At 58.2% G+C, this 17,155-nt stretch overlaps 1 protein-coding gene, 1 long non-coding RNA gene and 1 other non-coding gene across 3 annotated transcripts in view; 2 read left to right on the forward strand and 1 right to left on the reverse strand.

The window, feature by feature from the left end:
• The first annotated feature begins 3,618 nt into the window (after positions 1 to 3,618).
• Positions 3,619 to 5,080, forward strand: LOC119091083 (uncharacterized). Its single transcript, XR_005093360.1, has 3 exons — positions 3,619 to 3,636; positions 4,493 to 4,559; positions 5,054 to 5,080. It is a non-coding gene; the product is annotated as an uncharacterized LOC119091083 (long non-coding RNA).
• Positions 5,081 to 5,787: 707 nt separating this feature from the next.
• LOC119091030 (uncharacterized) overlaps positions 5,788 to 17,155 on the forward strand; it is a 56,564-nt gene continuing 45,196 nt past the window's right edge. The window contains exons 1-7 of the mRNA XM_037213750.1: positions 5,788 to 5,801; positions 6,398 to 6,776; positions 8,964 to 9,069; positions 10,810 to 10,952; positions 11,791 to 11,904; positions 14,815 to 14,994; positions 15,509 to 15,644. Coding sequence (XP_037069645.1) covers positions 5,788 to 5,801; positions 6,398 to 6,776; positions 8,964 to 9,069; positions 10,810 to 10,952; positions 11,791 to 11,904; positions 14,815 to 14,994; positions 15,509 to 15,644 — 1,072 coding nt within the window. The remainder of the gene's footprint in view (positions 5,802 to 6,397; positions 6,777 to 8,963; positions 9,070 to 10,809; positions 10,953 to 11,790; positions 11,905 to 14,814; positions 14,995 to 15,508; positions 15,645 to 17,155) is intronic.
• Positions 10,275 to 10,346, reverse strand: TRNAW-CCA (transfer RNA tryptophan (anticodon CCA)). Its single transcript has one exon. It is a non-coding gene; the product is annotated as a tRNA-Trp (tRNA).

Consider the following 17,155-nt stretch of genomic DNA (forward strand, 5'->3'; position numbering starts at 1 on the left):
AAATTGTTGCCAGGGTGTCGCCGCCACGCCGGACATATTCGGCGTAACCTGCATTCCGTGCAGCCTGGCCTCCCGCTATTCAGGGGCCTGGAACCCACCTGCCCCACCTGGCAGGGGCAGGTGGGGTGGCTTCCCCAGGGGCGCTGGAACGATTTCAAAGTTGGGAGGAGGGTAAGGAGAAACTACCTACTTACGAACCTCTACTTGAAGAGCGGATCCAGGATTCTGTTAAGGGGGCCACACAACTTTGTAGCCCCTCCCCCCTGGATTTTGAGGCCCTCCCCCATAAGAACGGTCCTCGATTTTGGCCATCGGAATATAAGATTCTGATGTGTGGTATTCGTGTTTGCGGAGCATTGTTTTCCTGTGTGCCGCCTCAAACCCGTGGCCCGTGGTGCGTATGTACATGCATGGAGCGCGTGCATTGAAGAGCTCACGGCCAATGTGGAAGACCCCGGCGCGATCAACAGTAGCGCACTCTTGATCGCTCCGGGGCCCCTGAGAAACCGAGACCAATGTGAAAGGCCCCTAAGCAGCTGAGGACCCATGCAGGATGACACTTGGGGTCTCCAGCAATAGCGTAAGGAACTTTTCAGGAAAATGGGAAAAATCCGCTGAGGGCCTCTAGTCGATCAAGATTGCATGTTCGGGCCCAAGAATAGCGCAGGGGTCTGCGAGCAGACCCTTATATCAGATGAGAAATCAAGAGAAACGTGAACGCCTCCTTACCGATTAGATTGACGCGGAAAGTGGACATATAGCGCCCTCGGCAACAATGTAGGGGCTCTAGACGGCGTAATAAGTCTTGAAGCCTCCCAGTTCCCACCCTCTCATTCAGCAAATTTTTCTGACACGCTGGTGGGCTTGACTGAGTTTTCATAACGTTCACGCACTGAACGATGAGGTTTTCCCGAATCTTTAATTTTTCTGCTCCTTTGGCCACGGGGAAGTCTGCGGCTGCCTTCCAAGACGTGGTCTTCTAGGTGCGCCCGCAGCAAGAAGGCAAGAAGCGACAGGTCAGGGGATGAGTCACCTGTTCCACGTCTAGGCGGCGACTGGTCGCGTCTAACTGATTCGTGGTATCAACGAGACGCGGTCCTGTTCCGTTGAAAACCACTGACTGGCACGCCTGGTTCTGCCCCGTTGAAAACCACTGACCACGCCTGTGCCTGTACGCGCGTGCTCGTCCTAGATGATGCAAGAGTTTCTAGAAGACTTCGATGCAGCAATGCGTAGTCAGTGTAACCGCGCGGCTGCTGTTACCTCTCTTCAACCAGAGTGGCCGGTATGACCATGATTAAGCAGCGCTATCCATGCGCCACACTTCACTGAGTGCAGGGGTCGGTCGATGCAGTGCAGTGGTGCCGGGCTGCATATTAACTGATACTGGCAAGACCAACAGCGGGTCAATGTCGCGGACCTGAGCACGAATCTGAATCCCCTTGCGACCTAACGAACGCATGTCGAGTGATCTGCCTTTCAAGGGGTCCTGGAGCCGCCCCTGGGCCAGTGACAGCGGCAGGTACTTATAACCTTGCCGACGCCTATATTCATTCCTCTCGCGTGCAGAGTCCGAGTTATTTAGTGCTAACATGCACCATTTTGGGGAGGACCGCAGTGGAGCCAACTTCTCCCAAACCGCAGCGTTGTCTCGATCTCGCAAAAGAAGACCTCTACATGAGGCAAAAAGAAAAATCAGGAAAAGGAAAACAGTGGAGCGTTGTTCAAATTTTAGAGAGCAGAATTGTGATCGATTTGCGTTTTTCTAAACTGAGAAATGATTCATCATATACAATAAGCCACTTAGACTGAGATTACGTTTAGACGCCTTTAAGGTGTCTTAAACATTAAACTAGGAGGCCCGAGGATCAAAACAGGACACGGCGCCTTCTCATATCTTCCAAAACGAAAATCATGGCGACGGAGAGGCCTCTATGGCGACGGAAAGGGGTGCGCTGGACTGAATTTGGCTGACCTCCTGCGGACCGATTTGGGCTCCTGAGCGAACCCTTGGCCGCACCACTAGCTGCCGTGAGCTTCAGAGGTCGGCCAGCACCAGCACCAGGGCGCCAGCTCGTGTGATGCCACCGTGGAGCTGCGTGGTTGAGGGTGAAGCCAGGGCCGTCTGGAGGCTGCGTCATCGCCGCGCGGCGTCAAATCTGATCACGAGTGGCGCCACTGCCCTTCACTGGCATCCGGCCGGCCTCGGGTGTCACCGGTAGCTGGGGTACCCTGGCAATTCCGCGGCGCCTCTGGAGACCACTGAGCTGTGTGCTCGAGGCGTTCCCCGTCTGTCTTGAAATATTGTGGTTTGGGGGTCCCAGCGACAGCGGGAGTCCTCGTGCGTGTGTGCGCGCACGTGTGTGTGTGTGCTGGGGAAGGGGAGGGAAACGACAGCCCTATCTGGTTTTCTTTTATTTCCAATGAACATCGGCGGGGCTAACGCTGAATTGTCAGAATCTTGAGCGGCTCACTCCCCCCCCCCCGCACACACTGGCCACCCTGGCTCTCTGGCACCTTGAGGGAGGGGCTCACTGTCTGCCCGGGGTCCGTACCCTGTTGGAACACCTTTGTGTTCTCAAGTCCATCGCTCGCTCCTGATGGTTCGGATTGGATGAATGTTTTGGGTCGCTCCTGATTGGTGCGTGGCCTGCACTGGCCGGCCCCTGATTGGCTCCCCGTGACCCCGATGACCGTCGGCGTCCGTGTGCGCCAGCGAGCCGCCATGGCATCGGATGCGGAGCTGGCCGCTGAGGAGGAGCCGAAGACGGAGCAGCCGGACGCGGAGGAGGAGCCGAAGACGGAGCAGCCGGACGCGGAGGAGGAGCCGAAGACGGAGCAGCCCAAAGCGGACGAACCGAAGGCCGAGGAGGAGCCGCTGAAGGAGGAGCAGCCGGACGTGAAGGCACAGCCGAAGGAGGACGAGATGGACGGAGAGGAGCCGTCGGAGGAGGACGCGGCGACCGAGTCCGGCGAGAACAAGATCGTCATCTCGCTGGGGGAGCTGGTGGATCTGGCGCTGTGCACGCCCGAGGTATGGACGGGCGGCCATCCAGAGCCCACACGGACGCGGGAACTGCTCGCATCGCCCGTGATGGCTGGCGCGTTGTCGTGGCCGGCATTGCTTGAGTAGGCGACGGGCGGCGGCGTGTTTGAAAGCGTTCCTGTTGTTGTGGCGTTGGAACAATCATTTCACGTTGCCGTTTGCATGCAGTGCCATACAGCCATCGTTAGTGTCAAACGAGTGTTTCTGGGGCACCCTGCACGGCATCCACGAACGCCCGGTCTCGAGATAGATGGCGTCGTGGTTGTAGAAGGCCGCGCTTCTGCACAGTCCGTCAGAGCTTCCCTTTCAGAGCTTCGGAGCCCATGCGCTGGCAGACTGCACTGGCAGCGGCTTCATTTAACTGAGCTCTACGACGTGTTCTTCACCATCTCCCGACCTGGACCCCGAGAAGCCGCCTGACGAGCTCCCCTGCGATCAGTGACGAGCCCCGTGGGCGTTTGCTTGCAGCCGGGGGCGGTGAACTTCAACCTGCTGCGATCGGTGCTGCACGCGCTGGTGCAGCGACTCGACCTGGTCGACATCAAGGCCGACATTCTGGACGAGGACACCAGCAGGTGTTCGCACAAATAGTGAGTGACCACGCGGCGCCGCCGCCAATGGACGGGAAGCTGCCAACTGTCGTCACATGCTACGGAAGCTAAGTCGGTAGTCGACGTACAAGATGGCTGAGTCGCAAGTGCTTACAAGTTAAGTTAGGCGGTGCAGCTAAGGCAGCGGGGTCAAGCTAGTTAGTTGGCTCAGTTTTGTAGACCACTTAAATAACATTGCTTTGCTAGTTCCGGTCGTCAAGTAAGTCTGGTAGATCAAAAGTCTGTTTGCCCTGGTTTTGGTCAACATTTCAATCGAGGGAAATGTGTAATAAGATTTTCACTCAACGCGGATTTATAAAATTGAACTGATTGCGTTAGCTGCGTAAGCGCCCGAGCTATAACCAAACATTAGTCCCGAATGATTGGGCGGGGAGCCGGCTTTTCACTTGTCTGTTGTCATTACGAGTTTCTCCTTCAGGAAAGTTGGTCGGCGCCTCGAACAGTGGGATCCTGTTGTGCGGCGGCGGCGGCGCCAGTTGGTCGTTAAGTTCACTCGCACGTGCGTGGCGGGTGGTGGGCTCGGGTCCCTCCGCAGGAGACATCTCGGTGGCCGCTGTTTGGGCCCTGCGCAATGCTGTGACACTGATGATCATGGCATTGACATGCTCGCACTCATCGCCTTGTCACATGTTTCCTTTGAGTCTTTGTAAACATTCGGCGCGAATAGCCTGCGGCCAGCCGGCCTTCCGCGCCGCTGCCGACGCGCCCTTAAACGCGAAGAGCAGCGATCAGCGACGGGACATAAGAGTGTCACGGCGGCCCAGGTCAGTGCCGCCGCCGCGCTCCCCGCTCGACTGCGGTTGTGACGTCTGACCCCCTTCGGCTCGGTTTGCAGCTGGAGAACGCCGAGAAGCTGGGCCTGAAAGATCTGCGGCCACTCACACGCCACAGGACACCCACCGGTAGGTGGCGGGGCGGGCGGCACACCTTCCCCGCCGGTAGGTGGCGGGGCGGGCGGCACACCATCCCGCCGGTAGGTGGCGGGGCGGGCGGCACACCATCCCGCCGGTAGGTGGCGGGGCGGGCGGCACACCATCCCGCCGGTAGGTGGCGGGGCGGGCGGCACACCATCCCGCCGGTAGGTGGCGGGGCGGGCGGCACACCTTCCCCGCCGGTAGGCGACGGGGCGGGCGGCGCACCACTCCGCTAGTTGGTGGCGGGACGCGCCGCACGCTAGCTTCCTGTCCTCCAGCGGAACGATGAGAGTGGGGGGGGGGGGGGGGGGGGGGGGGGTGACATTTCGTGGGAGCCATATGGCTATGTGCAAAATGACATTGAGCTGATTTAGCGAAGGAAATGCGCGCCCAAAACGTTTTGGCACGTGACGGAAATTGAACTCAAAGCAGTCCGTCCTTCGAATCGGCCACCCCTGGCCAGACCGTCGTCTCGCCCGCAGGGGAGCCGTCAGCCCGCCACCGGCATCACCACAGGTCCATCGGGTCCTCGCGACGCACTTCGCCCGGTGGCGGCGTCTCTAGCTCCGGTCGACACGACTCCGACGCCGGTCGCCGCCGCTCCAGCTCCGGTCGTCGCCGCTCCAGCTCCGGCCGCCGCCGCTCCAGCTCCGTGGAGCCGCCGGGCAGCGGCCGGCGCGCCTCTCAGCCCGCCTCCGGCGGCGCGCCGGGCGAAGCGGGCGGCGCTCCGAGCACTGCCCCGGGCAGTGCTCCGGGCACTGCCACGGGCAGCGGCGGAGCCCCTGGTGGCGCGCGGGGTAGCGGCACTGATGGGGAGCACTCTGACGAATTCGACGATGTTCGCGATCGCCACTGCCCGCCCGACTCATCCGGCAGCCCGGATGTGGACGGGGGACGGGGGCGCTCGCACTCCGCCGAGCGGGCGGACGGCGCTGCCGGCGGCAGCGGCGGCCAGCGGCGCCCCTCCAGCGGCGGCCAGCGGCGCCCCTCCAGTGGTGGCCGGCGCAGCTCGTCGGCCGAGGCGGCGCCGGCCGACGGCGCCGACGCCGACACGCCGGACGACGGCCGGGACGGCCCGTCCTCGCGGCGCGCCAGCGGCGCCGGCCTCAGCTCGTCAGACTCGATGTGAGTCGGCCGAGGCGGGACGAGGGAGGCGCGACCCGGGCCCGCGAGCTGTGCGACGTACTGTGCCGTCTGTGGTGTCGTGGGGTGCAGCATGACAGAGGTGCGGTGGCCATACTCACTGTCCTTCAAATCGGCCTATTGCAGCTGGTTTGCCGTTGAAGGGAGCACGCCTCTGTCGTGTGGCCACACTGCCTGTTTCTGGCTTGTACCGTGGTTGATGGTGTCTATCCTGCTGCGGCTGCCGGCCATACACCAGGCCGGGTGTTTGTGTGCCGCTCCGACGTCTGACGACTGCCGAGCGCGTGTCTCTGGCCGGGCTCGTGAGGCGCAACGGGACCCACCCGGCGGCGACTTCAGTTTCATGACCCATAAATCGGTGTGAATGTCGACTCGGATCTGGGCTGATCGGGTATTGGTAGTGGGCATATTGTACACAGCCCATTGCGAGGCCACTGGCGTATACCCGCCAAGAGCAATGGTTACTGTTGGTTGCGGGGCGGAAGATGGGGCGACAGATTCTGTTTACCGTTACGTTGTTTGAAACAGGATCTCACCGCTCATTGTTATTGGAAAACATTGGCCCGCAATGCGACGAGACCTTTCGAGGTGTCTGTTCATATCAAGGAGAGTGTTTCGCATAGCTGATGGCAGGGGCCGCGGCTGACTCAGCCCCCGTCGGTGCTGCCACCCAGTGGCCTCAGCAGCGGCTCTGACTCGGAGACGGGCGAGAGGCGGCGCCACAGTCGCCGCGGCACGCTGAGCGAAGTGGCCGAGCAGCGGCTGCGCCAGTCTGGCCGCCAGTCGGCCGTCTCCATCGGCTCGGGTGTCGAGGGCTCGGCAGTGCTTGCCGATTACACCAGCCTCGACAAGCTGCAGAAGAAGGTCAGTCACCCGCTGACGTTGGGGGCGCTCCTGCTGTCGGGTGAGGGATGCCGGCTGCTGGAGGAGGTCAGTCACCTGCTGATGCCGGAGGCTCTCCTGCTGTCGGGTGAGGGATGCCGGCTGCTGGAGGAGGTCAGTCACTTGCTGACATCGGAGGTGCTCCTGCTGTCGGGTGAAGGTCGCCGGCTACAGAAGAAGGTCAGTCACCCGCTGACGCCGGAGGCTCTCCTGCTGTCGAGTGAGGGTCACCGGCTGCTGCAGGAGGGAAGCGTAGTCGCTGAAGAGAGACGCGTAAAATGCACCCGCGGCATGGTTTTCCAGCCCTGTTGTCGCTGTAACGGGTGATAGCAGCAATATCGCATTCCTTCGAAAAATGCACACATACGGCGAAGTCGGAATGGTGCACAAGGCATTCCAGTTATGTCCAGGCCCAGTTGCCGCAAAGTTCCACGCAGGCATTACGGCCGGTAACCTGTCACCGTTTTGTTTGTAGCAGCAGCCTGTACGACCGAATTCGGGTGGTTTCTGCAAACGGGCGATATGCGTGAAAGTGACAGGCCGACATAAAGCTTGCCTTCTACCTACTAATTACCTAGTGCATACCATTGGGCCACATAGCATGCCTACGACTAGGCTGATGCTTACCTCCTACTCACTTATTGCTTACGACATACTGCTGGGACACATAGATTGGCCACTGCCTGGTCGGTGCTTGCCTTCTACCCACTTACTACCTACTGCATGCTACCGCGGCCACATAGGTTGCCTACTACTGGCTTGATACTTGCCTTCTACCCACTTATTACCTACTACATACCACCGGCCCACATAGCCTGGCTTCTGCCGGGTGGGTACTTGCCTGTGGGTCATTATCGGGCTTCTACCTCCTACGTGTCGAGGGTTATTGTTAGCGATCGGAGCTGGTCAGCATGACCGGCTCTCTGGAGCAATAAGCGGGGTAAAGGAGTGGGTAGTACCCCTGGTCACAGCTGCTTTGACCGACACCAACCGACTGGAAAATGGGGACAGTCGAGTGAAGCGATACTGCTGATCATCAGAGCTGTTTCCGAGCCTCGGCTGACTGGGACAGGAGCTGCCGGGGGCGAGGTGGTGCTCCTGATCGGCTGAACAGGGGCGGTCAGAGACCCGTGTTGGTTCCCAGGGTATCCACCTTCCCCGTATGTGGGGCCAGGCAGGCTGTGGGACGGACCGGCTGGAAACAAAACGCGGCGAGGTCTGGGTCTTTACGGGTCATTGGGCACCCTGCCAAGTGCTGCTTTGGGCGGGTGCAAAAGCGTAATGGACCGACTGAAAGGGAATGTCGGGGTGGCAGGGATGGCGTATGTGTGCGCTGTGGGGCAGTGTTCCAGTACTCGGCCACTTGGGTGGCAGGGATGTCGATATTTTTCATGCTATAATATTCCGGCTTTGGGCTCACTGCCTGTGGCCCCTCACGCTGACCAAAATCGGCCAATCAGCATCGAACTGGGAGGCTGTCAAACCAGTATCTATGCGCCTCAGCTTTGACAAACGGGCTGAAAAGGTCAAATGTCTAGGTCGGGGTCAAAGGCAACGGATTAGCACCAACGAATTGCGTGCGGAGGTCGCCGAAGAGGCAGGATTCTAATAGGATAAATTCATATTTGCATCTTGTACACCCTACTGGACGAATTTTGGAAAGCTGCTATAGGGTCGCTGCGCGGGCTTAGTAGGCCAGTCTTACTCCGCTCGAGGTGAAAGGAGGGGGGAGGCGTGAGGATACGTTTTCACGCTTGACGCTGACTTGTAGTGTGGGCCGTTTCGAGGCATTAGTGAAACGGTTAAGTTGACAGCAGTTGACAGTTGAGCGGTTGTGACTTGAGCTGACCAATAAAACCCGTTCACAGAATGTTTGTGGCATCGAACTCCTCGTGTTGGCTAGCCCGAAACCGGGCTTATGTAACCCAGTTTTGGGCAGACCTGAGGACGTTGACTTAAACCGACAGAAACTTTCGTCCCTACTGAACTGCCATCCTGCCATACTTATGTGTTCCTCTTTTCCCCTCGGTGTCGCCTTTGTTTGCAGTTGTTTGCAGTTGTTTCCCCTACATTTGGTAGCAATGCAGCATGCGTATGATACATCATGCATATGCCGGCATGTCAAGGTTAACTCAGTTTAGTTCCCGACACGATTCCTCTGCGCATGGGGGCGCTCCACAGAGATGAACCTCTGAACATAACAGCCGCGTGCAGGGTACACCCGCTCCTGGAATACAATCGACGCCAGCAATACGTCGCTTTCTCTACTGTAGTGGTGCGGAACAGCCGAGATCGTGTATGTGCCCGGCATAAAGTTCGCCGCGTTGTGTTTATACGGCCGTTCACCCGTCGCCGCGCCTGTTGCAGCTGGGAGAGGTGGAGGAGAAGCTGGACGTGTTGGACATGGCGGAGATGCTGCCCAAGCTGCGGGAGTTCCAGCAGGCGCTGAGCGGCTCGCAGGAGGATGTGCAAGGTCGGTGGTAAGCGGCGCGCCGGGCCCGCCACTCAGCCCTGGTGAGGGGGGGGGGGGCTCCACATACGGCTGTGTCACGAGGAGTCGGACGCCACCGCCCGGCGTCGAGGCGGCGGGCGCCAGCTGTGAGAGGGATGGCCGGCTTCGTAAGCGTGTGGTCGGAGGCCGGCTTGCGGGCCGACAAGCGACGTCCGCCATGCACGTGACGTAGTTATGACGAAGCGCCCGGCCAGCTGACTGTTGCCGAGGGTGTCTTCTGCGCCCTGCCTGGCACATCCACCCTATCTAGTACGCGATATGCTTTCTTTCGAGCGTCTTTCTTTCTTTCGAGCGCCTTTCGTTTCACTTTTAACCTCGCTTTCCGAATCCTAGGACCGCGTCTGCCACGCTCGTTTTGTTATACTGGAACAGCCATACTCAGGCTGCCACCGCCTGACTCACTGGCAGTCTCAGGTTCACCTACAACCACACTAGTCACTGCGTATCATTCCGGGGAAATCACCCCTTTGGCACGATCGCCAAATTACGCTGGGGTGCGTTCTTAATATCACGCCCTGGAGCCGTCCCCACGCATGCTGTGTAAATGACATCTCAATACAACATCCGCTGCGCAGAAAATTCTGTCACGAAAGTCAGCACAATTTTACAGCCTGTTCCAAACCATTTCAAGTAAGAAATCAGCGAAACTCCCCAGTGGGAATCGACCCCCGGCTGGCAAAGGGTAAAGCAACACCAGGGATGGTCTGCCCCCACCCCCTTCTCTTGCTCGCACGCCACGGGGCAGCCAGAGCGACGGGCGTTTGCCGGCTCGTTACTGCTTGGACGAAATCTCCAACTAGTTTCCGAAACGTCTATTCATGTCGGTGGTTATGACTTCTTGACGTCTGTTTGCACGGTTGGAGCTCGTGACGTCATCGGTGGTTAACAGACGTGACGTCACGGAGTGCTGTCAAACCAAGTATCTGAGCGTGTCATGTGCGTGGCCGTGCTCACTCTGTGTTGTTCAACAACATTGCGATGCCTTGTCCATTGATGCCCATAATTTCATGAGGGGAGTGGTTTTGTGTCTTTTTTTGGAACCAATTGCGTGTATAACATGTACATATTTTGTGTGATTAGTCTGAGAAAGCATTCTGAATGATGTGTGCATGATGTCTGCATGCCTGTCCATGCTTTTCTGTCTCGAAAAGCAGGTAAAACCAGACTGACCCCGACGTGATTTGAACACGCAACCTTCTGATCTGGAGTCAGACGCGCTACCGTTGCGCCACGGAGTCGTGCCTGTGATTGAAGGGGGTGTGAGTTCGCGTGTGGCTCGGGGTACAGTGCCTGCCTAGATAGCCAGGCTGCTCTGGCTGGGAGGCACCCTTAACTCGTGTGCGTAGTTTACTCCCACCGCCACGGCCGGCTGCCATTCGATGCTGGAGCGGGGCTTCGCCACCGACGGGACGGCCAGGTGGCGCAGCGGCGGCCGTCTGGCGGTCAGTCGATAGGAACCCGGCCCGCCATCGAACGCCGCCCGCCTGGCAGGCACAGCTCTGGCGCTCTTCCAGACCTCTTGAGCTGATGGTGTTGTTAACAGAGGCCAGACATGTCTAGGGTGCACCTGGGCTTGTGAACCGGAGGCATGGATGGGCCGAGGCCGCGTAGGCACGGGTGGGCCGAAACTGAAGCATTAGGGCTACTCGTGCCCGTCCTACACGGTTTCTGTCCATGCCAGACAAGCGCCGTTCATCACAGGTCTGTGGCAGTCGCTGCAGCTGATGAAGAAGGTGGACGCTAACGAGGAGGGCATCGACAAGCTGACCGGCATCATCGAGCACACCATGAGCAAGCTGAAGAAAGTCAAGAAGCACACGGATCGACTAGATAAACAGCTGAGCGTAAGGCGACAGAGGCGCTGGAGCTACGACAGGGGAGCCTCGGCTCATCATGGATGATTTGGGACCGTGTTTTGCTTTCAGACGCCTTTTTTCTACACTACGGTGTCACTAATGTAGCAGCAGTGAGACTCCGAGGCTTCATTGTTTTCAGCTTTGCGAAAGTGCTACGGACGTTATGCTACTGAATGGTATTTTGAGAATGTCTGGGTTTTTATAGTTCAAAGAGATCGCTCATGCTAGTTTGCGCACTAACGGACGCAGATTCTTGTATTACAAGTAATGATGTCCCAAAAGCTTTCGCTGGGCCGTTGTAACAGCCCGAAAAAGCGTATTGCCAGGAAAAGACATGGGGGCTTTCGCTGGATGTTGTGGCCCGGCCCGATGCATTTCAAGCCAAGCGTTGAAAACATCAATCCTACAGACCGGGTGGAACAAAACAACTGTGAGAGAGCCAGTTTACCCTTGTGTTATAATGTAGTTCATGCCAGTTAATTTGTAGCCTTTTCGCCCAAGATAAGTGCATACTAAACGGTAATCGATGGATATTGTTAAGTATATGCGGTGATTGTGTGTATCTTTTGTTTTTCCGTCCTTAGTTTTAGCCTTGGGCCTGTGAAGATGGACATTAAAAGTACGCCTATAGCCTTGGGCCTGTGAAGATGGATATTAAAAGTACGCCTGAGACCTTGTTGTGCCCAAAATCGTCTTAACATCCGACCACGACTCCACGACTTCCAGGAGTCTTCCGCTGCGGTGTCTTCCCTACTGCTGCCCTTCCTTGCTCCCCAGTCAGTACTCCTCGCCGTGTCCTGACCCCTCCTCACCTCTCCGCCGCCAGGAGCTACTCGGAATGGCGGGCGAGAAGGGTGAAAAACCGGTCTCGCTCGCCGACATGGAGACCAAGTACGTCGAGATCAAGAACGTGATCGCCGGCTTGATGGGCGTTGCGCAGGTAGGCAGTCGGCGCCGTCGGCCGCACTGCTCCGTTGTGGCCGAGCCGTGCTGGCTGTGCGCAGGTAGGCAGTCGGCGCCGTCGGCCGCACTGCTGCGCGGAGGCCGAGCCGTGCTGGCTGCGGCGGCCACGGGACACCGCTATGGCATAGCTAGGGGAGCCCGCCGGGCATATTCGGGCACCCGCTGAAAAGTGGTGAACTTCGGTAACAATGTTGGACGGCAACGTAGCTTTTTGTGTTCAGCTTTAGCTCGGCTATGGCATTTGTATTATTATCCTGCTGTTAAGAACCTACCTGCTGTGTTTCTTTTTTTTCTCGTCATTTCCTAAAAAGGCTTTTTATTATTTGGCATGATAACACAGGGTACCCTTTTTGCAACCCACAATTGTCTTCAGCTCCATGTATGATGAGCGGAAAATTCGCCATTCTGTCGCGAAATTCCGGAATTTTATGTCGGAAAACTCAAAGGTATCGCGAAGGCGAGGACGAGGGTCGCATTAGATGGCGGACTTGTAGTTTTATTTGCGGAAATTCATTTGCTGAAAAACAGCGCACAAAAGAGCGGGAAGATGGCGTCAATGCAGCCAGATCTATTGCACATGCTGTCCAGCAAACCAGCGTCATAACAGACGTTTCAGGGCGAGGGAAGTTCGGCACTGATCCCTTGTTTTCATGAGCAATAACATCCCTTCGCCTTCTCGCCCACTGCGGCGCGAGGAAGCCGCCGCCTGGCGGCGGTTGCGGTGGCCGGTCAGCAGACACTAAGGGACACGCGGATCGTGGGTATTGGCGGCTGAGGCCGTGAGGTCGCGGCCGTTGGCCGCGCGTCCCAGCCGAGAGGCTGTGCGAACGAACGTCGCCTAACGCAGACCAAGCGATGAGTGTTGCTGAGGCCGCCAGCGTCTGCAGGTCCTCTTCTCACCGATGTCGCTCCGTGGGGGGCTGGGCTCGGCGTGTGTTAGGGGAATCAAACATGGCTGATACACGGGGCATCGCTTGGATCCGTTAGCGGTCTGGACCGCCTTAGCGTTTTAGTTTGCGCACGCGATTTCCATTTCGAGGTAGAAACAGGGGCGCTGCGGGAGCATTGTTTTGCGAAGTCTCTGCCTGACTGTCCAAAAAGGTCTGCCGGCGACAGCTGGTCAAACGTCACCAATCTGGCCGGGACGGCCGTGGCCGAGTTTTGGCCGACTGACGGGAGAGGTGTGCTCTCGGCGGGCCGGACCGGGGCCAGCCTGAGGCCCGCCAGTCGGGGCCGGAGTACGCACAGCACGGACAGGATAGGTGTGCTCTCGGCGGGCCGGACCGGGACCAGACCGGGGCCAGCCTGAGGCCCGCCAGTCGGGGCCGGAGTACGCACGGCACGGACAGGAGAGGTGTGCTCTCGGCGGGCCGGACCGGGGCCAGACCGGGGCCCGCCAGTCGGGACCGGAGTACGCACAGCACGGACAGGAGAGGTGTGCTCTCGGCGGGCCGGACCCTGGCCAGACCGGGGCCCGCCAGTCGGGACCGGAGTACGCACAGCACGGACAGGAGAGGTGTGCTCTCGGCGGGCCGGACCCTGGCCAGACCGGGGCCCGCCAGTCGGGACCGGAGTACGCACGCCACGGACAGGAGAGGTGTGCTCTCGGCGGGCCAGACCGGGGCCAGCCTGAGGCCCGCCAGTCGGGACCGGAGTACGCACAGCACGGACAGGAGAGGTGTGCTCTCGGCGGGCCGGACCCTGGCCAGACCGGGGCCCGCCAGTCGGGACCGGAGTACGCGCGGCACGGACAGGAGAGGTGTGCTCTCGGCGGGCCGGACCCTGGCCAGACCGGGGCCCGCCAGTCGGGACCGGAGTACGCGCGGCACGGACAGGAGAGGTGTGCTCTCGGCGGGCCAGACCCTGGCCAGACCGGGGCCCGCCAGTCGGGACCGGAGTACGCGCGGCACGGACAGGAGAGGTGTGCTCTCGGCGGGCCGGACCGGGACCAGACCGGAGCCAGCCTGAGGCCCGCCAGTCGGGACCGGAGTACGCACGGCACGGACAGGATGGGTGTGCTCTCGGCGGGCCGGACCGGGACCAGACCGGAGCCAGCCTGAGGCCCGCCAGTCGGGACCGGAGTACGCGCGGCACGGACAGCCCCCTGCAGCCCTGTCGGATGTGGAGCATGTGGCGGATATCCATTATGCCATGAGCTGAGTGCGCAGGCTGGATGGTGGCATCACGGAGCAGGCAGCGAGCCACGCTTGGCATGGGCCATGAACACAAAATATCATCCATTGAAATCATTCGCCATCACTTTTCTGGGAGGCGGGAGCGGCTGGGTGAACCTCGAGCAGAGAATCGATGGGAATAGGGCGTTGGAGCATGGGGGCAAAATTATGTGTTTAGGAATGGCGAGTTTCGGGTGCGAGCTGGTGGCTCAAGTCCGGATTCTGCATTAATTTCCTACACTCACTTATCGTCTACTTTGCGTACTTGTAGATTACTTTGATTATTGGCATTATGCTGGTGTAGTGTACCGATTGTCCGCCACTTAGTTATTCGCTGCTTTGCGTACTTGCATCTTACTTTGGTCTTTGGTATTATGCTGGTGCGAGTGTATTCGTTAGGGAAGCGGTGTGCCTGAGCGACATTTTGTCTTCTGAGTGACGTGTCCGTCTGGCGTGTGCTGGCCGTTGTTTGAGTGTAATGGTAAGACAAGCTGGCTATGCATATAACTAGCTCCCTGGCCAAACGAGTGGATCCAAAATTTTGTCGCTGCGTTCTGACCAGCGTAAAGGCTGGTTCTCAATCAAGTTTTGGGTCGGACCTGGTGATGGTGCCAGCGCACCCCTGTTCCTCCGCTCGACACTTGCACTGCACACATCCCTGGCCGGCAGCAGCACCCTCCCATTAGCCGTCCATAACCGGGCGGTGTGTGCAGGAGGGCGGCATGCCGGCCGCCTCCTCAGACGACCTGCGCTCGCTCGGCGCCGGCATCGTCACCTGGAGCGGGCTGGAGGGCGCCCTGGAGGACGTCAAGGGCGACCTCAAGGCCATGGACCAGCTCAGCGACGAGACTCTGAAGGCGGTGGAGCAGCAGCAGACGGAGGCCCGGCAGCAGGTCAGCGGTCCCCGGCGCAGGCTGCGATGACTCGCTCTCCTCGGAGATGACCCGCGCAGCTCCAGGGTGGCACGATCGGTCACTCTTACCTGTCTACAGTTGCGTACAGTGGCATACAGTTGCGTACAGTGGCATGCAGTTGCGTACAGTGGTATACAGTTGCGCGCAGCATACCGTCTATTAATTTGTAGGCGGCTGTGTCTTGTGAGCGGTTTACTGTTGCGGCCTCCGGCGCCGGTGGACCGCGCCAGCCAACTGCGAGCAGAAGGCTGAGTGGGCCCTGGTCCGGTTACGTGACCGAAGATTGAAGGCCACCTGTTTGTCATCTGCTGGCATGGACAGAGCTATCTAGCCACTGCCACCTGATGGGATAATGGAGGCTAAGGAGGCTATGCCCGCCGCAACATATTGGGGGGCGGGGGGGGGGAGGGGCGTAGAAATTACGCGGCAAATACGCTACACGCTTTTAGTGAGCAAGGAAACCGAATGACACCCCATCTGTCGGCGACCGCAGGAACTGATCGAACAGGGTGGCCATGCGTCGAACAGTGAGACAAAGGCGAAGCGGTTACTGGCCCACCTCAGCGAGCTGCTGGACAAGCATAAGATTCTAGAGAAGCGTGTGTCCCAAATGGAAGCGGCCCTAGGAGGTGAGGCCTCAGTCCCAGTCTCAAGACGTGGCTGGGTGGTCGGTTAAATGGCCTTTGCCTGGGTGGGGATCAATTTGCCTCCATGAGATCTCAAAAGTAAGAAAGCTAGAGACACAAAATTTACAGGGTGTGAATTCGGTGTCTGTAACTGAAAAGCCGCTGGTCCTCATTTAAGGTCAGTGAAATTTTGGCCTGCATGTAAACCGACTTTTGTGTCAAATCTTGAAATTCCTAAGTCATGACCGATGGGTCAAATAAGATGAGACAACGTCAAACTCTAGATTCTCTAGATTGATGTTGAAAATGTGCCAGCCCTTTTCTTGCATTTGCTCTGCATCTAGATACATGTTCTAAGCAAAAAGTCGCTGCTCATGTAAGGCCGTTGAAATGTTTTTGACCTTTATAAGATCATGACGACCAAAGTCATACCATACTGCTTTCATTTTTGCATTTGAATAAGCGTCCTGGATTACACTAGGCGGTATTTGCCGAAGGACAAAATGTTAAACTGGTTTATTTTAGGGCAATGGCCTATTTGAACGTTCAAGAAGTTCACGAAAGATGTATTATGCGGTTCCTGTCATTAATAAATTTCAAATGCGCACAATAAGCTACCACACACAGCACGCTCCAGACTATTATAACAGGTTTATTTTGGCGTTGTTCTGACCTTCATAGCCGACCCTAGGTAGATAGAGCTTGTTCGTTCTATTGTTGTGTGTCCTAGAAAACTATCTCAGACATATATGACTTGGTCTAACACTCATCAGATTGCATCAGATTTAGCCGTTCCCGACTTTATGAGAAACACTTAATTTTTGGACAAAAACGTCACTTACTTTCTACACATATACAAGAGTTGGCATATTCGCCGCTCGGAAATGATTCCAAGAAAAAACCTTCGGGGTGGGGGAGGGGTAAACTGACTGCCACCCGAGTGCGTATTAAACCTGCTTGGCGTTTGACTTTAGAAAATGTCCAGTGGGGGATCCATTTTGGCTTCTGGACCTGACGTCACTCTTTGGAAAGGAAATCTTACGTGTACACGCACACGTACACGCACACTCACACTCACACCCCCACTCATTCGTGCACACCCACACCCCTACCCACACGTGCACATCCACACACCCCACGCCCCACACCCACACGTGCACAACCACACCCGCACGCGCACACCCACACCCGCATGCGCACACCCCTACCCACACCCATACCCCCACCCCCACCCGCACGCACACACCCACACCTATAGCCGCACGCACACACCCACACCCATAGCCGCACGCACACACCCACAACCGCACGCAGGCATGCACGCATGCACGCACGCACGCACGCACGCACGCACGCACGCACACACCCACACCCATAGCCGCACGCACACACCCACAACCGCACGCAGGCATGCACGCATGCACGCACGCACGCACGCACGCACGCACGCACGCATGCATGCATGCAATGCACACATGCACACATGCACACATGCACACATGCACACATCACAC

This window comes from Pollicipes pollicipes, unplaced genomic scaffold, assembly GCF_011947565.3.
Source record: "Pollicipes pollicipes isolate AB1234 unplaced genomic scaffold, Ppol_2.1 Scaffold_3216;HRSCAF=3773_pilon_pilon_pilon, whole genome shotgun sequence".
NCBI classification, from domain to species: Eukaryota; Metazoa; Arthropoda; class Thecostraca; order Pollicipedomorpha; family Pollicipedidae; genus Pollicipes; species Pollicipes pollicipes.